The 23,452-nt window shown below is 46.3% G+C and overlaps 1 protein-coding gene across 5 annotated transcripts in view; it reads left to right on the top strand.

Moving 5' to 3' along the window:
* LOC140408434 (protein STPG4-like) overlaps window positions 1-22,018 on the top strand; it is a 126,175-nt gene extending 104,157 nt beyond the window's left edge. For 2 of the 5 annotated variants that reach the window (XM_072495665.1, XM_072495959.1), the window contains 2 exons: window positions 16,127-16,234; window positions 21,871-22,018. In XM_072495665.1, the coding sequence (XP_072351766.1) occupies window positions 16,127-16,234; window positions 21,871-21,954 (192 nt within the window). In that variant the 3' untranslated portion in view covers window positions 21,955-22,018. Of the gene's footprint in view, window positions 1-8,140; window positions 8,197-10,741; window positions 10,843-16,126; window positions 16,235-21,870 lie in introns of those variants that run through there. The other 3 variants (XR_011940133.1, XM_072495745.1, XM_072495833.1) reach the window with 3 other exon arrangements.
* The last annotated feature ends 1,434 nt before the right edge of the window (window positions 22,019-23,452 follow it).

The raw sequence follows: 23,452 nt of genomic DNA, 5'->3' as shown, positions 1-23,452 counted from the left end.
CATGCGCCAGATGATTCTTAATCAACTACACGAAGGCCACTTGGGCGTCGAAAAATGCAGACGAAGGGCCCGAGAGGCGGTATATTGGCCGGGTATTAATGAAGACATAGCCAACATGGTGCTCAATTGCACAACCTGTCAGAGGTTTCAGCCGGCGCAACCTCCGGAGACGCTTCTACCACACGAGTTGGTGACATCCCCCTGGGCGAAGGTGGGTGTTGACCTATTTCACGCGCTCGGCAGAGATCACATCGTTATTATAGACTACTTCTCAAACTACCCGGAAGTCATGCCTCTCCATGATCTGACGTCGTCCGCAGTCATTGGGGCCTGCAAGGAAACATTTGCTTGCCATGGCATTCCAAGGACTGTCATGTCAGACAATGGACCCTGCTTCGCCAGCCGTGAATGGTCGTCCTTTGCCGCAGCATATGGTTTCACTCATGTGACATCCAGCCCTCTACATCCACAGTCGAACGGGAAGGCTGAAAAGGGCGTCCACATTGCCAAGCGGCTCCTGTGCAAGGCGGCTGCTGCCGGATCGGACTTTAACCTCGCCTTGCTGGCCTATCGATCGGCCCCGCTATCCACTGGTCTCTCGCCAGCGCAGCTACTAATGGGTCGCTCCCTCAGGACGACGGTACCGTCCATCCTGGCACCAACAACAGACCATGAGACGGTTCTTCGGAACATGCAAATGCAGCGTGATCGCCAGAAGTCAGTACGACACACGAGCGACGGACCTGCCCCCCCTGTCCTCTGGGGACAAAGTACGCGTCCGTCAACCATAGTGGCTGGTCAGCACCGGCCGAAGTCCTCCGACATGTGGCTCCCCGCTCGTTCCTGGTTCGCATGCCGGATGGTTCAGTGCGTCGCCGCACTCGGCGCGCCCTTCCCCGACTTCCACGCTCGCAGCCACACAGTACGCACACGCCAGATCCTCAACAGGCTTCCGAGGATGACTTTGTGGAGCTGCCGCAGATCACGCCCTCTCCATCGCCACCCATGGCCATGCTTGCACATCAGCCGGTGGTTCTTGACCCACCCTTGAGGCGGTCAACCCGAACTCGTCGCAAGCCCATTAGACTGGACTTATAACACCGTTCATATGTCTAACAAGTTACACAATTTTATATGATAACCTGTTGTTGTTTATCGTTCCAGATATCGTCTGACTGGACCACTGTTCAAGTTTTTTTTCTCGTTCGCATTCATGTTCTGTTATGGTACAACCTTGTTCATGTGACGCACCCGACATCGCCCCATGTAAATAGTTACGTCATATGCACATGCTGTACACAACACACACACACTCTTAGATGCACTCACGACGCGATCATATTTATTACCACGTAGGCACATATCTTTGTAAAAAGGGGGGATGTCATGATATTCAAACACACACATCATGATGGACACACCAACAGACAAATTAGAGCACACAACACCACAACCAATCACACACAAGGACACCAACCACATAAAAGCACGAGCACGACACCTAGTGGACAGTAGGTCTGGGGACAAAGACACGGACAAGACCTGTTACAAGATCACAAACAGGGAATCCCCACGTGCAGAGTATCAAGACAAAACTGTACATAGAAAGTTTAAATAAAATAGCGTTGTACCATATACAACCGTGTTGGCTCATCTGTGTGTCAGAACGCCCAACACCACAAAAATAACTTAGCTACTCCCGATGAATCCCATAATCCTCTGGCCTAAATGCATGTGAGGTAATCATGAAGTAAACTAATTGCGTCTTCTGCTGAAGCTAAGACTCAGGAGGTCACCATGTCTGCAGCCTCTTGTAATTAATTTGCTTTGTACACAGAAGTGCTGCTCTATTAAAGGGCCGGGATAACACAAATGCAGCCTCAATTGCACATGGTTTGTTAGAAGCCATTTACATAAAGGCAGTGATAATACCACCACCGAAAGCCCAAAATACCCATCAATCCATTAAACCATCTCACAGTTCAGGCCCCTGGCTCGCAGAAACAAATACTTGAGAACTCAAAAACGGAAAATGCTGGAAAAACTCAGCAGGTCTGGCAACACCTGCGGAGAGCGGAACAGAATTTACATTTCGAGTCAGTATGTCTCTTCTTCAGAGCTTTTATTTCAGTGCTTTTACTTTATTGAAGAACTTAGTTCTGTTGCTGAATTGATATGAAATGGTGCGGCAAATTGGCAACCTTCAGTGTGGCAGGATGCCTGTTGGCAATTGGACTTCCTCAGACTCAACTGGGAACGATATTAAACTGCAGGACACAGGTCCTGGGTACGAGAGAGTCGCCCCATTTTCCTCTTCTTTTACCTTTCTGTAAAGTCTCAGGCAAGCGGCCACTCGGAAGCGACAACTGTAGAAAAAAAGTTAGATTTATTTCCTTACGTATTTACACCTCCTACTCCCCGAAGGGTCTCCTCCACCCGACCTACACTTGAGCCGGGGTATTTATGTCCCAGCAATCCCTGGTTTAAGGGATGCGCTGTAGATCGTACTCAGGTGAGGCCACTGAGATTGCAGATCCCTGGCCTCCTGTAGGGTTATAACACCTTCCCTCCCTCAGGCACCCAAAGATTGGTAAGGGGCACTAAATATATAAAAGTAGGAGAATAACATTTTAAAAAGGCAAAATATGACAGTATTGGTCAGAGATTTCAAATCGTAGATTTTGTAGAATTGTACTTAATGTTAAAGCTCATCTTGATGTGGAGTGATGCATGAAACATGCCCATCCAACCCCATATGAATCTTCACAGTCAATTTGATTTTGATTTTAATGTATTAGCTCCAGGCCTAGGAAACACCTGTAATTGGGAAGAGCTCAATACTGGGTGGGAAGTCTCACACTGCGACACAATTTACTGATCTGCAGAAACATCAGAGACTCATTGTGATTTCAAGAATGTGAATGTCGGAATGTTTCTGTGGCTCTGGTTTTAATAACCAGTGGATTTTCTGTGGAAACTGGGTTGACGGCTTCATTTCACAAGTACCCGTGGTACGATGAGAGCAATTTTAACAGCTAGGCCTCACGTTAATCCAGCTGAACAACTTCCCCACTTGTTCCAGGTAGGACATCTTCAGGAAGTTACGTAAAATATCGCAGCCCAGGGCCACCCTGTGATTTCATAGAATTTAGAATTTACAGTGCAGAAGGAGGCCATTCGGCCCATCGAGTCTGCACTGGCTCTTGGAAAGAGCACCCTACCCAAGGTCAACACCGCCACCCTATCCCCATAACCCAGCAACCCCACCCAACACTAAGGGCAATTTTGGACACTAAGGGCAATCTATCATGGCCAATCCACCTAACCTGCACATCTTTGGACTGTGGGAGGAAACCGGAGCACCCGGAGGAAACCCACGCACACACGGGGAGGATGTGCAGACTCCGCACAGACAGTGACCCAAGCTGGAATCGAACCTGGGACCCTGGAGCTGTGAAGCAATTGTGCTATCCACAAGGCTACCGTGCTGAATGGTATCCCACAATCCACAAGATGGGAGAGAACCTGGAGGCCTAGACTTCCCTTTTGGGGGACGATGGAGTAGTCCTGCCTCCTCTTAGGCCTTTTTTGTGCCCATTTCCACTCCCTTGCTGGTTTAGCCTGAATGGAAACTCATTGTCCTATGAGTGGAAGTGCTCCTTCGACAACATTGTGCACCTAGAAACTGCAGGAAAAAGTTCAATGATACTACCAGGTCAACCGTGGTGCAGGAACTGTCCTGACATTCCAATACTCTATGCACTAGGTACTATGGCAGGTCTCCCTCACATTCTTTACTGCCTGATTACAAATGCCAAAGTGACAACAAAGTCCCCTCAGCTTTCATTCTGACTTGTTCCTTTGTTTACATCTTTACATCTGCATTGTCCTCAAGAATTCTATCATTTCATGTACTTGTCTTTGCACCCAAATGTGGGCAGCATGTTGATACTTGGATATTACAAATTGGAACATCTCACTTTTATTCTGTTTGCAGGAAACAGCCCAGAAGAATTCTCAGCAATCACTTGTTGGGAAACCGTCTAACTTTAGCTATTTAACGCTATATGAGGAAAACCCTGTAAAGTGATAGAGAAATAAAAGATGGCTCCAGCTTATGATGTGTTATAAAAGTCTACTGCCTTTCACTCTCATCTTATTTTCTCATTTGCTAACAGCCAGCAAAGCATCATCTTAAGCTCTTTATCATGCTACTCCGACCGAATTACTGAAATGTATACATTGTTCATCAGACACCATTCAATCTCTCTTCCCCTTTTTCTTTAGCTATGCCAGAGGAAGTCAGGCAAGACCCCATTAACTTTGACTGTTCTAGGACATGCCATCACTCACACTTTCCCTCCAAAACATTAATCAGATATTCATCCTTGGGAATGTAATAATTCAGCTAGAGGGGAGTACATTAAATGAAGCACAAGTCATGAGTACACAGGAATGGGTGGTGTTGGCAGAGGAGGAGGTGGAGCCTGCTACCGGCTGTGTCGGCCTCCTGATAATTCTGAAAACCTGGACCACACAAAAAAATAGAGGCTAGCTGAGTATCAAGTGTTGGTGCAGGCATTGGAGACCTTGCCCAGTCGTGTGTTACTGATGATGGCTCAGCTGGACGGATCCACTAGTTGCATATAAGCAGCCCCACTTGGTGCTTTTTACGGCAAATAAAACATGAACTTTATGGCAATTCCAGGACATCTGCAGATGTGATACCAGACAGGCAGTTAGGGCTTCTCTCCCACAGATGCTCAAACTGTAGCAATAGAGGTCCAGCGTTCGAGAATGCGATGGGTTTTCCATTCCAGCATTGAAAGACTTGGGAATTGGTCGGAGAAAACCAGAGGTAAGGCTTTACTGATTTCAGTGGTGTCAGAAGGACTGCTGTCTCAGCTATTATTGACAGTAATGAGCAGTGCCCAGGAGTATTACTGAAATATGCACTGGTGTTGACTCTCTTGCCAACTCCTGCTCGTGCCAGTACAGGTGTCAGAAAACACACTCGCCAGAGGATCTATATATCAGTGCAAGTGTCACTATCTGCAGAAAGTCCATTTCAGGACTGGGCTATTGAGAGGCGAGGACTATCTTCAGTCCTAGGAGCTTTGCATGTACACACAGTTAGCACATACCCCTGCCATCATAGTAGCTCAAAAAAACCATCAAACCAGGTTGTGAGATTGACCATGCTAGATTTCTGTCCATTTAATGCCAACAATTGCACATGAAACTGCTCTACATATTTATCAGTTCCTGGGTGCAGTTCATACTGGTGTAGTGATGGTGGTATGGGAAGAGTTCCACTGCAGCAAGATTTAAGACTTGTCGTAAGGTGCAGTAACCATTGTTAGAGCCAAGGAGATAAGTCAGTCATGAATAAATAGGCAAAGGTGAGTTGAACCGGGAGCAACTTCCTACTGTGAACTGTCTGTTACTGAGATTCTTTAAAAAAACTGGAAGATATCTCTGAGCCTTGGGACAGGAGCAGTAATCCATCACACTGATTAATCTTCGCAACTTCTAAAATTTAAATCATTTATTTGCAAAATGTAAAGCAAATGGACAGTGAGCCAAGGGGAGGAAGAGGATAAGGGCCAGGCGAGGATAAATATTCTTTAAATGAGAAGAATGTTAAGGAGGTTTCTGAATGAGATATCAAGGTAGAGATGCTGAGGGAGGAATTCCCAAAGGCTGAGACTAAGGTGGGTGGATGAGCAGCCACAGATAGTAGAGCAGGGAGAGCAGGGAACCCCTTGTGAGTTTACGTGTATGGGTTTTTGGGACAGCTGATGAGTTTATTTGGATGACATGATTTTCTTTGATTTTTTTAATGAACATGGATTAAGGCGAACAGTCACAAAATTTACCAACTAGTTCACCTGTGCATTTTACATCTACTTGATCTCTGCCACATTTTGTAAGTCATCAAGCCATCTTTGGCAGGATAGTGGAATAGCCCTCAACACTCCAAAGAGACTGCCGGAAGGTCTGCCGGAGGATTGGGCCTGAGGGGTGCTGGTCCCTTTGGGAGGTGGCCATAAAGCTCCTTTATTAAAGGGGATTGCTTTAAAAAATGTTTAAAAAAAGAGTTGGGATAATTTTAGGCCTTGAACGCGGCCTGGATTTCCAAGTGGCTCTGACATCTGTCAATGTGTTTGCCAGAACATCAAAGAAGGCTTGGGACAGAACTCTAGTATTTGGTCCCTCTCACTTCAACCACCTTGTGAGGGTATAAGTATGTGGTTGGGGGTTTCAACCCCATGAGACCCCCTGAACACTTTGTCACTAGGCTATGAGGAGAGGTTGAATAAACTCGGTTTGTTCTCACTGGAACAACGGAGGTTGAGGGGCGACCTGATAGAGGTCTACAAAATTATGAGGGGGTACAGACAGAGTGGATAGACAGAGACTTTTTCCCAGGTTAGAGCGGTCAAATACTAGGGGGCATAGGTTTAAGGTGCGGGGAGGGCAAGTTTTAAAGGAGATGTACAAGGCAAGTTTTTTACACAGAGGGTAGTGGGTGCCTGGAACTCGCTGCCGGAGGAGGTGGTGGAAGCAGGGACGATTGTGACATTTAAGGGGCATCTTGACAAATACGTGAATAGGATGGGAATAGAGGGATACGGAGCCCGGAAATGTAGAAGATTTTAGTTTAGACGGGCAGCATGGTCGGCGCTGGCCTGGAGGGCCGAAGGGCCTGTTCCTGTGCTGTACTTTTTCTTTGTTCTTTGTTCTTTAGGCCATCACCCTCTCTTAAATATATCGTGGTCTATTTTCTAGTCAATACAGTGGGAGTCTGCTGGAATCACTGAAGATTTTCAAGGTCACTGTCTTTGTGATGTGAACTAATCAGTTCCATGGCCTATCAATCCCATGACCTAGGGCGGTATGGTAGCACAGTGATTAGCACTGTTGTTTCATAGCGCCAGGGATCCGGGTTCAATTCCTGGCTTGGGTCACTGACTATGCGGAGTCTCCATGTTCTCACCCGTATCTGCGTGGGCTTCCTCCGGGTGCTCTGGTTTCCTCCCACAAGTCCCAAAAGACGTGCTTTTTAGGTGAATTCTGAATTCTCCCTCAGTGTACCCGAACAGGCGCTGGAGTGTGGCGAGTAGGGAATTTTCACAGCAATTTCAGTACAGCGTTATTAATGTAAGCCTACTTGTGACACTAATAAAGATTATTATTATCAGTTGGCTTAAACAAAGATATTCTTCAGCCAGTAAAAATCCAATTGGTGAAAGCAGCTCCCGCCACCAAAATGGTTGGCTTGAGCCAGGAGGTGAAGGAGAAGAGAATAAATAAAAGTTGTTGAAGATACTTCCAGGATTACAGAAATGCTAGGATAGATTGATTGATAATAAGGTAACGATAATGATTTAAAAAATCTTTCAAAAAAGCTGAGAGAAAATGGAAAAGAGAAGAAGAGAATGAAGGAAATCTAATGGAATTAGATATAGTTCTTGTGGCTAAAGGGATGAAGGGATATGATGGGGAAGGTGGGATAAGGGTATTGAACTTGATGATCAGCCATGATCATAATGGATGGCGGAGCAGGCTCGAAGGGCCGAATGGCTTCCTCCTGCTTCTATTTTGTATGTTTCTACGAAAGGCAGAAAGTGTTTAAATTCTATTGGATTTGGAAGAACACAGTCATACTGAGGTTATGACCGGATGTGTTACACCCACTGGTGTTCTAAGTGTTTGACTCCAATAGAAGTCCCAGACCACCACATTAATATTGACAGATTTGAGTATTCATTCAGGGGAGGGGGCAGCAAAATGCAGGGCTTCTACATCGTGCAGGTTCCCAGTAAAAGAAAACTACACAGATTAAATTGGCCCTTTGTAAGAGAGATGGATTTACAATGTCCAGAACCTTTTTCTTGCCATGTTCCAGACCAATAAGCCAATTTAGAGGGCCTCACCTCAGCCATGCAAGTATACTACAAAACTGCATTGTGCCACCATACAGTATGTCGGGGGCTCATGTGATAAAACAAGTCGAATTCCAGCAGATGACTCCATCCCAATGGTCCCATTGCTTTTTAGTAGATGAAGTATCTAGAAAGTGGACACAATTACGACCTACCTTCACCCTGAGATAATTGCACCATTTTATCTTCAGGACAGAGATTTGGGTGCGGTAGCCGACTGCTTATAATGATACTGAACAAATTGCGGCCAGAAACTGCCTGCTGTGCGCCCAATACGGTAGGGAGGAAGAGCAATATTTCGGAAGTTAGATGCAGGAACATCAGGAGCATTTTAAATGCAGAATAATTTATTCAAATTATGGTTCTGTGGGTGGGCTTTTCAAGTCCAACTCACTGCAGGACCAGAAACCCCCACCCAAAGTCAATGGACCTTTTGCTGGTACGTCAAATGTTCCGTCCCCGTGGTGGGTGAGGCTGGAAATTTTACGCCTGTGTCTATTAAATTGTGCATTACGGTAGTTCCACTTCTAGCCTATGCGGTTCACCCTTGGTGCTCTCAGTGTGACTGTAGATTGGTAATAAATACTGCCTGTATTGTCAAATCTCAAGAGCAAAATTTTTGAAATGTTGAAAATTTCAATGAGGGTTAGAATCATAGCACAGAGAACATTTACGGCACAGAAAGAGGTCACTGGCCCATCATGTCTGTGCCAGCCCAAAATTTAGCCAACCAGCCTAATCCCACTTTACATCTTTTGGAAATTGCCCTGCAGGTTACGGCGCTCGAGCTGCCTATCTAGGCATCTTTTATGTGAGTTGAGGGTTTCTGCTTCCACTACCCTTTCAGATAGTGAGTTCCAGACACTCACAGCCTTCTGAGTGAGAATGTTTTCCTCATCTCCCCTGTACTAATCACTTCAAATCTATGCCCCAGAGTCACTGACCTAAGGTAAATAGGCCCTGCCCATCCACTCTGTCCAGGCCCCTCACAATGTTGTACATCTCAATTCAATCTCTCCTTAGCCTCCCCTGTTCCAAGGAGACTATCCCCAGCCGAACCAATCTTTTCCCATAGCTGCATATTTTTCCAGTCCTGGCAAATATCCGTGTAAATCTCCTCTGCACCCTCTGACGTGCAATTCGGATGGGGTCCTCCCCATCAGTTGCTCTGAGCAATTTCAGCAAAAGATCCACGGAGTCTTAATTGCTCGGTTTACCTTGGGTTCCCGTTGGTCTTCCAGCGAAGCTATAGATGAATTGTAATCGAGGAGTTCCAGTATTCCTCTTCTGTCTTTGCCAGCAGTTTGCCTCCAAGTCTAAATCCAGACTGTGGAAGTTCAGGGTTGTAATCTTTTACTGCATTATTTAAACTGTGAATGTTTGAAGTGTTAATCAAGGGAGTCCTCAAGATATAGAGGCAAATGAATTAAGATCAGAGGTAAAGAATGCTTCAAAATTGATGAGTACAGGAAAAGCTCCAGGCATTGATAAAGTAACAACAGAAAATCGAAAATCCCTTGAATTAGAAGTGATTACAGACATTTGTGATGAAATATGTAGCAAAGGATACATTCCAAGTGACTTGAGACATTAGTTACTCGTTAAGTAACCGAAGAAACCTAAAGCGATGGAGTGCATTCAATTTAGATCTGTAAGCTTAATGAGTCATTTAATTACATTGATCTTGAAAATCATAATACAAAGAAATAATAATGCATTTGAAGCAGAAATTGGTGGAATAAAGTTTAGATTTAGATCTGGAATATGAATAAGAGAGTTTTTAAAATAGATTTAGAGCACCCAATTCTTTTTTTCCAATTAAGGAGCAATTTAGCTTGGCCAATCCACCTAACCTGTACATCTTTGGGTTGTAGGAGTAAGGCCCATGTAGACACAGGGAGAATGTGCAAACTCCACATGTACAGTGACTTAGGGGTGGGATCGAACCCAGGTTTTCGGTGCCATGAGGCAGCAGTGCTAACCACTGCACCGCCGTGCTGTCTCTATGAATAAGAGAGTTAATATTTAACCTAAGAACAATCTAAAAAAAAATCTAGGAGTAAACACAAACATTCACATCTGCTTCCTAGCCAATGAAAAGCCATTCATCATGTTTATCACCAAAATCGAATAAATGTGTTTTTGAAATGTGAAATTGACAGTAAAGATGTTACATTCATCCAGAGCCTATATTGGGCCCTAATAATGAGCATCAGGCTAGAAGATGGACAATCAGATAGGTTTTAAGTGAAGAGAGGAATACAACAAAGCTGTGTACTGTGGCCAAAATTATTCAATCTCTACACAGAACAAATGTTTGGAGATGTCTTTCTAGGGCTAAAAATCAGAGGTAAGAAAATAACAAACTTGCAGTATGCTGACAACACAGTGCTACTTACAGGTTCCATAGAGGTCCTACAAAATATCATAGATCAAGTAAAATCTATAAATTTAGAATACGATTGAGTATGAACACCAAAAAGACAAAAATGATGGTCACCAGATGGAATACCTTAGAAAGAACAAGAGTGAAGATTGAAGTGGATGGTTTCAGAAACACATTCATTCGCTTTTGGTGATAAACATGATGAATGGTTTTCATTGGCTAGGAAAAATAGATGAGTTTGTTTTTTTAGGACAAATGATATCAGATGACGGTAGCTGTGATTCTGAAACTAAGGAGAGAGGTAGTTAGAAGTAATTTTGAGAAGAAGAAGGATGTGTTAACAACAAGAAAACTCAAGCTTGGACCATGGAAAAAAACATTCTATCTATTTTGCTGTCTGTCTCAGAAACCTGGACAATAAATAAGGATCTGTGGAAGAAAGTGGAGGCCTATGAAAAATGGACACTGCTTAAAATTCCATGAACATGCCATAAGATCAATAAAGAGGTAGATGAAATTGCAAGAACAAAAATAACTCTTAAAAAGTGGCATTCAGAAAAGAAAATGTTAGTATTCCAGCTAATTGATCAGAGCAGAACAGCTACAGAGATCTCTGCTGGAGGGCAAAGTGGAGGACAGCAGAAAGAGGGGTCAGCCTTGGTGTAGTGGATGATGGACTATTTCAGATGGGCTACAGTGGATGTTCAAGACAGAGGAGCATGACATATCATTTCAGCAATATTCCTTCAAGGAACTTTACTCCTGACACTTGAGCAGATGAATTACCCAGTGATTTGCGGTGTAGCTAGATAAGAACTAAAAGTCCTTGGGAATTAGTTCAGTCACAAAACGGTGACTGTTCTAGGACTCAAATTCTTCATTTTTAGTCTTGGGTGCGATTCAGCAACTGCGCTGCGCATGGCGCAGATCCAGGCGCAGCGGTTGGATTGCGCGAGAGCCGCAAATCGGGATCTGCGCTGGGCCAATCACAAGTCACCCGACTCGCTCCATCCAGCGCGATCTGGGTCATACCCTCGCCATTAGGCTCATTTAAATACCGGGACACCATATGCACCCGGCGCCCGGGAGTCAACAGCCACGCCTGCAAGATCTCAACCGGGCGCCGTTTAGCACTGGTTTCCACAAACGTGGACCAGGCATGACAGCATCTCAGTGGGGGGAGGGGGGTCTCGCAGGCCATCTCGCACAGTCAGGGTGTCCAGGGGTACTGCCAAGTTGCCAGGCTGGAATTGCCAGGGTGCCCAGGTGCCAGGGTTATGGCCTGCGGGGGCCTATCCAAAAGGAGGGTGAGGTTAAGGGCGGTTTCCAAGGGTCCAGAGAAGTTTGGGGGTTGAACGGGTGGTCAATAAAGTTGGCAAGGGACTGAAAGGGGGAGTCTATAGAGATCAGAGCTGCTGTTCAAAATAACGCCCCGATTAGCAAGGAGCCATTCCTGCTGGAGAGCTTAAATCAACTAAAGTGTGGTCTCGGCGGGGAGAAACTCCCTGGGGCCCAAAGATCTGGGGCGAAATTCTCCGGTATCGGCGCGATGTCCGCCGACCGGCGGCAAAAACGGCGCAAATCAGTCGGGCATCGCGCCGCCCCAAAGGAGCGGAATCCTCCGCATCTTGGGGGGCCCAGCCCTAACATTGAGGGGCTAGGACGGCGCCAGACTAATTTCCGCCCTGCCAGCTGGCGGAAAAGGCATTTGGTGCCCCGCCAGCTGGCGTGGAAATGACATCTCCGGGCGGCGCATGTGCGGGAGCGTTAGCGGCCGCTTACGGCATTCCCGCGCATGCGCAGTGGAGGGAGTCTCTTCTGCCTCCGCCATGGTGGAGACCGTGGCGAAGGCGGAAGGAAAAGAGTGCCCCCACGGCACAGGCCGGCCCGCGGATCGGTGGGCCCCGATCGCGGGCCAGGCCACCGTGGGGGCACCCCCCGGGGCCAGATCGCCCCGCGCCCCCCCAAGACCCCGGAGCCTGCCTGCGCCGCCTTGTCCCACCGGTAAGAGAGGTGGTTTAATCCACGCTCTGGCGGGACAGGCATCCTAGCAGCGGGACTTCGGCCCATCTGGGCCAGAGAATCGCGGGGGGGGGCGCCAACCGGCGTGGCGCGATTCCCGCCCCCACCGAATCTCCGGTGCCGGAGAATTCGTCAACTGGCGGGGGCGGGATTCACGCCAGCCCCCGGCGATTCTCCGACTCGGCGGGGGGTCGGAGAATCTCGCCCCACTGGTCGGTGAATAACAGGGTGAATCTCGGCGGTGCTCTGCCACATGTGCCCAAAAGTGGACTTTAACGTTTTTTCACTGAATCACAAAAAGTAAGCAACTTTTCAGCACTTCTCAAATACAGATGAAAATTGGTTGGGTTGGGGGGGTAGGGTGGGCGGAAGGAGGTGGATATAAATGTTATTTTTGGATGAAAAGTAGGGAGAAAATGTATAGATTGCAAAATGAACTCAATAGAGAATTAGCCATAGTCCACCAAATTCCATGGACACCTTTCTCTATTAGATAGAGAGACAATGGGCCTGATCAATTGGTCACACTGCTCCCAAAAAGCAATCTCGCGAGACGTTGCGACGTAAATCCCGCCCACTGTTGTCAGGATCACTTTTTAGCAAATCTATATATTAAAGCGTGACAGTTAGTCTCACTTTAATATGCATTTTCCTGAGGTACCAAGGTATTGGTATGTGTCCCCTTCGTCTCGGAGACCTCGGGCGAGTGCTGTTCAGTACTGGGCTCCGTACACAAGACCAGTCACTGTTGTATAGGAAACAAGCAGCCAATTTTCAAGCTCCCACAAACAACAATATGATAATGAGAAAATGATGTTGGTTAAGGTATACGTATTGTCCAGGACGCTGGGGGAGGAAGGGGTGGCATCTAACCTTGCTCTGCAATGTGCATTAAACTTGTGTAGAGCACTGGTTTGGCCTCAACTGAAGGATTGCATCCAGTTCTGGGCACCATACTTCAGAAAAGATGTGAGGGCATTAGAGAATGTGCAGAAAAGACTGGTCTGAGGGATGAGCAACTTCAGTTACGTAGCTAAATTGGAGAGTGTTTTCCTTGAGAAGTGAAGGTTGAATGGAGGTTTGACAGAGGTACTAAAAATCATGACGGATCTGGACAGAGTAGATAGGGACAAACTGCTCCCATGGTGGAAGGGTTGAGAACAAGATGGCACAGCTTTAAGTTAATTGGCAAAACTAGCGATGGCAACATGAGGAAAAAACAGGCAGGAATCTCTGCCACCCACCACCGATAGCAGAGTTCCTGATGTGGTGGACAAAACAGCATTGGGCAAAAAACGGGATTGGTACCCGATGCTCCGGGTCTCTCGCTGGCTGTGGCATCGAAGTTCACACCCATCGTCAGCAGGAGGAAGCAAATGGTTCAATTTGATCGATTTGCATCTTATTAACAAGCAGGGCAGCATATTCTCCAAGCCTGTGTGAACCTCCACTTCTCCGGGCTGGGATTCACGTGGACGAGAATTGGTGCAGATATTTACCAGCGTGGACCTGACGCGGTGGACCTCACGATGGGCCAAGGGGGTAACTCTTTCAGGGGGTTTGCCCAAAGTCCCTCGGAGGGCCACCCTCCCCCTACAATGCAAATCCTGCCAACCCACCCCCACCAGAACCTCCCACCACCCCGCTACCAGAGACACACAAATACTAGGGACTCCCACCAGAGACTGCCCAATTGCAGAGGCCCCACTAGAGACCTCCTGGTTACCTTCCCTGCCTGGGAGACCGTATAAGAAAGATCCCTGCCTGGAAGCTAGAGAGCAGTCCAGATAGAGGCAATGATTTTTTAAAAAATCACCTCTTTAAAACTCACATGCGCAATTCACCTGCTGGCTTAGACACAGGAAGCAGCACCTGTAGATTCCTAGAAAGAGAAAATCATGTAGGCTTGGTTTAAACCCCCTCAGATCTATATTCTGAAAGCTTTTAATTTATATCCATGTGAAATTGATTTTACTAGGCGGTGATTGACAGCTTCCACACACCACACCCAGCTGTTTGGATTTTTAAATTCATCTCCCTTCATGCTTGAGTAGATTTCAAGTATTTAGCTGTGAAACTAGGATTGAATTGGATTTGTTTATTGTCACTTGTACCGAGGTACAGTGAAAAGTATTTTTCTGCGAGCAGCTCAACAGATCATTAAGTACATGGGAAGGAAACTAACCGCAATGTTTATAAACAGCTTGCGATGATTGACAGCTCTTAGACCACATCAAAGCCAGTTAAGTGCTGTTACTATCTTTAAAAAAAAATTTAGAGCGCCCAATTCATTTTTTCCAATTAAGGGTCAATTTAATGTGGCCAATCCACCCACCCTGCACATCTTTAGGATGTGAGGGTGAAACCTATGCAAACATGGGGAGAATGTGCAAACTCCACACGGATAGTGACCCAGAGCCGGGATCGAACCTGAGACCTCGGCACCGTGAGGCAGCAATGCTAACCACTGTGCCACTGTGCTGCCCTACTTAACTGTCTTTAATGACATGTGTGTATATGTTCAGTCTCTCACATTAATTTTGGATTTCTGATTGGGAGAGTAACAGTTGGCTAGTTGGTTAGCACATGGTACTAACGGTAGGGGTTCAATTCCAATTCCGGCTGAAATCGAATTGAGACTTGTCTCCTTCCTCTGTTCCTGAGAGTGAAAGGCAATAGCAAAACACCACTGACAAAAAAGCTGCCAACAAAAAGGCATCACCAGGCGCCTTTGTAGATTGGCCAAAATTTACATTTCAAAATAAAGGTCCGTATTTTCCGCAGGCAGGACAGGAAAATTTGGCGGGACTGGAACGTCCTGCCAAAATTTTGAAAACAGGTATCTTTATGCATATAATGGTTATTTATCAAGTTCGGAGTCTGGAGATCTGCAAGTACGTTGACTAAATATTGACACTTCAATGCATCTTCTCTCAATGAAATCGTGATCAGTCTGAATTTCTGTTTCCTTGTTTATATACTGGTCCTTCGTGTTTCTTCAGCTCACTGTTTTAGATACACAATTCTAAGCATAAAATAAAGGCTTCTGCGAGCAACACAGGATAATTAACAATGGGTGGTCATTTTCCTCTATCTGATCATCAGACCATAGGATTTAGGAGCAGAATTAGGCCATATGGCCCATTAAGTCTGCTCTGCCATTCAATCATGGCTGACATGTTTCTTATCCACATTCTCCTGTCTTCTGCCCATAACGCCTGACCCCCTTATTATTCAATAACGTATCTATCTCTGTCTTAAAGACACTCAGTGACTTGGCCTCCACAGCCTTCTGCGGCAATGATTCATCACCGCCTGGCTGACAAAATTCCTGCTCATCTCAGTTTTAAAGGATCGTCCCTTCAGTCTGAGGCTGTGTCCTCGGGTTCTAGTCTCTCTTCATAGTGAAAGATCTTCTCCATGTCCACTCCTCACATAGTTTGAATGAATCCATGAATGTGTTACCACCAACCTAATTTTTGGATTTCTGGAGCCAATTGTACTCACTGCTGTGTTAAGTTCCACTGGTAACGTGCTAGCTTGAGCATCTGGTTAATACAGCAGTGGGTACAGGCTGCCAATAATTGGCATTCTAGGCCCATAGAAGAATGGTCACTCCAGTGTGACAATGTGGATTCGCTAACAACCATGGGACTGTATCCCAGCAGGGATCAACATCTTCATGAGACATGAAGAGAATATAATTATTTTGCAAGTATTTGTTGATGATTTGGCTGGTATAGCTCCTGAGTTTTCATTACTCCCACAGAAAGAAGGACCAGCACCGGGGCAATACAATGTGAAGCATGAAACCTTTTCTCAGATGATAACATCCTCCTTCCAATCAAAAGTGCCTCGGTTCTTAACTCATCCCAATGTGAGTATGAAGAGATAGAAGGCCCAGCACTTCCATAAATAAAATATTGTTCTTTTTAGACATTTGAATGGTGAGCACTAATTCACCAACACAACTTCAGAAGCAGTAATCTTTTTGAAGCATGTAGATGCTTGCCCAAAGGGTATGTGATTTTTCAATAGGCCGAACTATGAGCCAGTGTCCGCCACGAGTGTAACTGGCGATGCGGATGCGAAATCCAGTGAGAGTCATAAAAGGGGAGCTGCATGCTCCGCCCCGCCGCGCCACATTTCTGTCTCACCCCGCCGGCGGGACACTCCATTACGCCAGCTGGTCAATGGGGTTTCCCATTGTGGTATTGTGGGGCAGCCCCATGCCGTCTGGAAACCCCCGGGCTGCCGGCAAAATGGAGCATCAGCCGGCGGAGAATCCAGCCAGGGATTCTTGCCTAAGATTTGCCAATTTTCCCTCCCCCGCTCCGGTGATGCAACGAGCAGGAACCTCATTTAAATTCATTTTACTACATTTAAATATGAGTAACGGGCTTCCCTGCCACATTATCCCCCTCACTGAATATTCATACCTCACGTCGGGGAGGTTTACAACAGCTTTCTAAGAATGGGATTCAGTCAAGGGGATCCTGCCAGCTACATTTAGCCCCTGGGGGTGGGGAGACGGATACGCAGTGCACTAACCTAGTGGCGCCAACCTGGCAGTGCCGACCTCTGGGAAGTCCCAGTGGGGGAGGGGGGGATTACCCTTAGGTGCAGTTGGGGGGTGGAGGAGAACCAATGCCTGTGAAGGGGGGGGGGGCGACATCTGTGAGGGGGTGGAGAGTGCCCACGAGACAGCTGCGGAGGGTTAAGGGAAGACATCCTCTGATAGCTGTGTGGTTATGGGGTGGGGTGGGGAAGAGAGCCCCCAATACTTGCGTGGTTATGTGGGGATGGGGTGGGAAGAGAGCCCCAACACCTCCATGTGATGTTGGAGGGGCTGATGAGTGAGCCCTGCGCCCTGATGCTTGTGGGGAGATCCTCAAGCCCATGGGAGGGTGGTTGAAATTTATTTTTAGCGTAGATCGGGGCGCTCTTTAAAGATGGCACCCCGATCTCTGTGGAGCAGGCCTTGCCGGCTCTATCAGGCCCTGCCCCGCTGGAGTGGCGGCGTAAGCCACATCCCCAGATTTCCTTTGCACTAACTGCCAGAAAACCTGGTCTAAAAACCAGGCTGTGCATCCGGAGAGATACATGCCGGTTTTCAGTCAGAGCTTGACACTCTGACAGATTATGATAAAATACCATCCAATGTGTAATCCCAAGAGCAATGATGCATTTACAAAATATCAACACTTTGAGTCATATTTCGCAATATGAAGGGCAGGGAAGAGCTATAATGGAGCAGCAAATGCTTGCCCATCTGGCCCTGGACTGACCTGAAATGATATTTCATGGTCAGCTTTAGTTAAGTATTCAGCTGAAGAGCTGGGTGCTTGCTCGCGGTTTGGTGGCAGTTTTTCAAGGGCTGGTAGGAACAGTCAAAGGGATGTAGCCACTTAATGCGCTACCTTGTCAAAATTTGTACAGACTTTCTTAAGGCTGCTGATATTTTAAGATATCGCCTCCAATTGCATTGACATTATCATTGGTGGTGAACAATACATAACAAGTGAGTCTTCAGATTAAACTCCTCTAATAATGAAACTATACAAAAACCTCGCCATTGGATGGTAAAGTGTCAATTTGAAACTGCCTCGTGCAAACTATAGAGTTCCAAGATGCCGTCTGAGAGAGACGAGTTCAACTGGAGAGGGGCAAGACTTGACTTCACAATCGCTCACACTACTTCCAGGCGGGAGGGCGGGGGGTGGTGGTGGTGGTGGGGGGGGGGGGGGGGGGGGTGGAGGAATTCTGCTGCTCTGAAAATCCCCTAGTCGCCACACTTCAGCGCCTGTTCGGGTACACTGAGGGAGAATTCAGAATGTCCAATTCACCTAACAAGTATGTTTTTCGAGACTTGTGGATGGAAACCGGAGCACCCGGAGGAAACCCACGCAAACACGGGGAGAACGTGCAGACTCCGCACAGACAGTGACCCAAGCCGGGAATCAAACCTGGGACCCTGGTGCTATGAGCAACAGTGCTAACCACTGTGCTACCGCGCCGCCCTTACTCCAACACTGACAGCTGAAAATACAGTCAGAAACTAACTTTTCCTGCATAAAGTGTGCTGGTTTGTAGCAATCATTTACTGTTGTTAGGTCTCAAACAGCATGTGAATTAACCAAGCTATTCATCCAACTGTTGACAAAATTAATAGCTTTGTGCTGTCAATTATTAAAGCCCTGGGTGATGAGGGAAATTCCTTAATTGGAAGTAGCAAAATCATTCATCATTGCCCATTTTAGAGTATTAAAGAAACACTATGGTCCGAATGTAAATGAAATCTTTGTATGGTTCTAAAGCAGAGTTTCATCATCAAAGGTGTTTAACTGAAGACTAACCTTTTAAATTGTTCCAATCTGAGTCAGGTATCTGAGCACTCATACTATTCCCAATTTTTCAGTGAATTTTGGGCCCTTTGAAGTAAGCATTATTGATAGGAAAATGAACACTTTCTCATTTAGGTCACCAGTCTGTATTGGCCACTCCCAGATAGGGTGGGGCATGGGTTAGAGATGGGTTAGAGCATGGTCCATTTCTCTGACTAGGAACTGAACTCAGGTTCTCAACCACATCATATATAGAACCCTTTCCGTCAATAGAGAAGGAGATTTTCATTCTGCCAGATCATGTTCCCAGGGCTAAATGGCCAGTGTTCTTGCCTACTCTACCACCTAGTGCTTTTCACCTTCTAAGTGCTCATCATAGATAAGACATTCAAACATTTGAGAAGTGCTCAGCTGCTGCCTGTCTGGATCATTTTTACAGATTTCTGAGGTTGAACCACATGTCCTGTTGACTCTGGCGCCATACATTTATCTGATCTGACTTAACCTGCAATAAAAGTTTGATTTGCTTGCTTATTGCGATCAGACAATGGTCGGGATCTCCTGAGCAGCGACAATGAAACTCGGATTGCTGCCTCACTCGAGAATTCCCCCAACTCGACGCTGCTGCACATTTCTTCCAGGTTTTTCCAAGCCCGGCTTTCAGAGAAATGCACAGTGCAGCGTCTATCAGGGAATTCTGTTGAAGTGAGTAGCATCAGGAAGGAATCAGGACACACCCCATTTTGTACAGCACTGTCAGCCGTATGGGAAGTTTAAAGGTCAGGCTGAATGTTAGTAAATGTGTGGGTGAATGAATGGCTGAGTAAGTGAGTTAATGAGTAGGTGGATAAGGTTTAAGACGTAGGTGAGGTGGGTAAGTGGGTGTGGGTAGATGGGTAAGTGGATGGGATGGTAAGTGGATACTGGATAAATTGATAGGTGGGTGAGTGGGTAAATGGGTAGGAGGTAGATGGTAAGTGGATCAGTAGGTAAGTGTGTGAGGTGGTAGGTAGGTAGGTACAAATGTGAAATGGGTAAGTGGGTAGGGGTAGGTGGATGAGGTATGTGTGGTGAATGTATTCACCTAATGCCTGTATGATACTGTAACCTATGACCTGAGACCTGGAACTGGTGATACGAGCTGCTTCCAGGTACTGTACTGTGACCCCGGTAGGGCTCCGCCTCTGGCTCTGCCCTCACCGGGGCCATATATAAACCGGCCACCTGTGGGTGGCATTCATCTGTACTACTGACTCTGGCTAGGCAAGTTCATGACTAATAAAGCCTAATGTTCACTCGCTCTCTCTGCCTCTCGGTGAATTGAAGGTATATCAGTATGTAAGTTGGTAGTTTTATTGGGGGAGGTAGTTGGGCTGGGTCAGGGAGGTTAGTCGTCACATTGGGTAAAGGAGATTAGCCGGGTCAGGTTGGGAATTAGTCAGGTGATCGGCAGGGTAGTAGGGTCGACGGGGTAGTCCCATAAGATCAGGGGGGTAAGTTTAGTCTGGTTAGGAGGGGAGTATAGTCAGGTCAGGAGTATGTCAGGTGGCCGACGAGATAGGAGAAATGGGATGCAGATGGGGTCAGGGGGGATGATGGGGGGATCAGCTGTTGGCTTACCCAGGTGTTAGATTATGTTTTATTCCATCTAACATTTCCTGGGTAACTACCCAAGTAAGTAAGTCGCTACTTTCCAAAGTCTTCGACTCTAGTTCAGCATCCGTGGGCACAATCATCCCAAAAGGGAGCAAAGTTCCCGAGCGAGCACGTTTAGCCATGTGTTTCCTGGCACTTGCAGTGCCGAGAACACATGACTATTCAAAGCGACTTGCTTTGTGTAAGGGGCCTAAATGGGGAAGGTGCGGCCAAGGCCTCACAAAGCCCCATTTTGTACAACGGGTAGCTCCGCTCGCTGGAACTCCCCGTGTAGCAAGAGATCGGAACACCATATTTAAATGGCATCCCGATCTCCGAGGCCCACAAAAGAACCCCCAACCTCCCCCAGCCCGAACGCAACATGGGAGGGTCCCCCGGCCCCCCCTCCCGGCAATCAGGCTGGGCAATCCCAGCCAGTTTCCACGTGCTCAAAAAATGTCAGCTCAGGACCGTGACAGTGCCAACCTGGCACTGCCCCTGCAAGCTGGTGCCAGACTGGCGCTGACAGGGTGCTCAAGTTGCACCAGCAGTGCCAGGGCACCACCCTGCCCAAAGGAGACCCCATTGAGTGCCTTTCCATCTGGTCCCCATTTGTGGGGACCAGTACCAAATGGCACTCGCCCGAAGTCCCCTCGGTGAAGCGATTGAATCCCAAAGTCTCAGGTACCTTGGGAATCTACACATTAGATTACTGCCTCGCTCTAATATGCAGATTTGCCAAAATCTGATTCCGCCCATTGTGGGCAAGATTCACCTTGCAATGTCTCACGAGATTGCGTTGAATCTCCCTGCTTTCACCAGCAATGATGCGCTGCCTGAACTGCTTTTTCGGCGCAGTGTGGCCGGAAGATCGCACCCCGACACTTGTGAAGGATCCCAGGGAACAGGAAAATTGCCCATCGCAATTCTGGGGAAATCCCCATGTAGAATTTCAGCAGGCTCCTGACACTGATACATCCAGTCTCTGACACTCTGGAGACTGTAAGATTTGGCTCAACTCCTCTGTCTTATAAACTGTTGGTTTCTTTCACGGATAAATGCTTTGCCCTGTTACATGAACTATGACAAAATGAATTTGGTCCAATATACGATGAGCTCCTGAGCCCTGTACAGCAGAAGCTCATTAATTTGTTCTCTCAGTTGCCACCAGCGGCCCTATGATAAGGAGAGGAATATCATCTAAGAGTTGTGCTCCGGCAGGGATCAGCAGCCACTGATCTTTGTTGGAACGTGCAATGTAATGATTAGATGAGCAAAGAATAAGGCTTGGCTGTGATATTTTCATGATTGATTTAACTGCCCAACATTTACTTTTAAGTAGTACTAGAGGACCTTCACTACCCATAAAATCATACCATTAGCTTTTAGGAGAGGAGGGGGGTGAAAATTTGAAGAACAACATTTAAGGATTAGATCTATTTAAAGGGCTTTTTTTTTTCAAATAAATTATGAAATGATGATGCAGGAAAGATTTCATCTATCAGTGGTTAATTTATTCTTTATGTATTAACAGAAAACCCCAGGACCAGGAGCCTATGACCCTATCAGACGAACCAGAGCTGCTTCCAGTCTGTACTATTACCAATTAAACACGTAAATCACTTAATATCTCAACCCCCTTCAGATTTTGCTCAGCTTCAAATACATGTAATTTTTGTTGCCATGGTTTCCTGAGTGTGTTATTAACTGAGGTTGCATGCTTAAATAAAAAGCTTGATGCAAGCATCATGGGCACATGAACAAAATAGCTGCCAAGCTGAAGAAAATAGTTCCCGAGTTGAACAAAATGGTGGATGAAACAAACTCTTTTGCACAGTTACCTGAAGTGCCGCAAGAGAAAGTAGGTAAAAATATTAGAGTACAACAACAAGGAAGCTGTGCTAAATCTTTAAAGTTGTGACTCAAGTGGTGGTAATTACATTCTCGTCTCAGCATTCAAGTCCCAATCCAGTGTCTCAATCACAAAATCTGGGCTGACACATCAGTGTAGAACTGAGGGAAGCATTATCAGAGGGACCATCTTTCAAATAAGATATGATTTAATAGAAATGTTCAAAATTATGATGGGTTTCGATAGTGAATAAGGAGAAACTTTACTTGCAAAGGAGTAGATTTAAGATTTGATAAAAGAACCAAGGATGTATGAATAGATTTTTTTTTTTGTGCAGCAATTGTGATCTGGAATGCACTGCCTGAACGAAAGGCGATGGAAGCAGATTCACTTTCTCTAAAAGAGAATTCCAGAAGGAAAAAACAGTTCGGATCAGTATTCTTATTTCCCTGCTTTACCGTTTTTTCCTTCTGGGGGAACTATTGGGAAGGCAGGTAAGTGGAAATAATTGGATCACTCTTTCCACAAGCCAGGGGAGGAGGTAATCCAGTGTAATCCACTAGTAATCCAGTGACCCTGCTCAGGGGACATGGGTTCAAATCACATCACGACAGATGGTCAATATTGAATACAATTCTGGAATGGATGACTGTTGGTGGTTCACTAATGCCCTTTACGGAAGGAAATCTATTGTATGGCCTACTCCTCTCAAGGATAATTAAGGAAGGGGAATAAATGCTGGCCAAGCCCGTGACGCCCACATCCCATGCATAAATTAAAAAGAAATAGGGCTGTATTCTCCAGTATCCCAGCTGCGTGTTTCTTGGCAGCCTGCCATTTTCTGGCGGCGGGAATCTCTCTTTCCACCGCTTGTCAATGGGATTTCCCATTGTAACCACCCCACCCCACCGGGAAATTCGCTGGCGGGCGGGATGCGCTGCCAGCGAGAAAAGAGAATCCCGATGACTGGAGAATTCCGGCCAGAGATTGTGAATTGTTTCAACAGGCAAATCTGAAAAATGTCCTTGACATATCAGTGCGTGTAACCATTATACAAAGGAGGTTATGCATCTATTTCTTTGTAAAATACCAGTATAAATGAATTATCTCCAGAAGTTAAGTATGGATGTTAACATCTATGCTCCAATTTTTTAGTGTTTATTCATGTGCTCTGCTGAATTGAATTATCACTGAAAAAGACAGATTTTGGCGTAAGATCTACATGCTCTCTTCTGTATGGTAACCAGCTGTCAATCAAAAGCCT

The sequence above is a fragment of the Scyliorhinus torazame genome, chromosome 1 (assembly GCF_047496885.1).
Source record: "Scyliorhinus torazame isolate Kashiwa2021f chromosome 1, sScyTor2.1, whole genome shotgun sequence".
In the NCBI taxonomy this organism is placed as follows: Eukaryota; Metazoa; Chordata; class Chondrichthyes; order Carcharhiniformes; family Scyliorhinidae; genus Scyliorhinus; species Scyliorhinus torazame.
The sequence above is the reverse complement of the archived record's forward strand: the minus strand, read 5'-3'. Positions and strand labels throughout refer to the sequence as shown.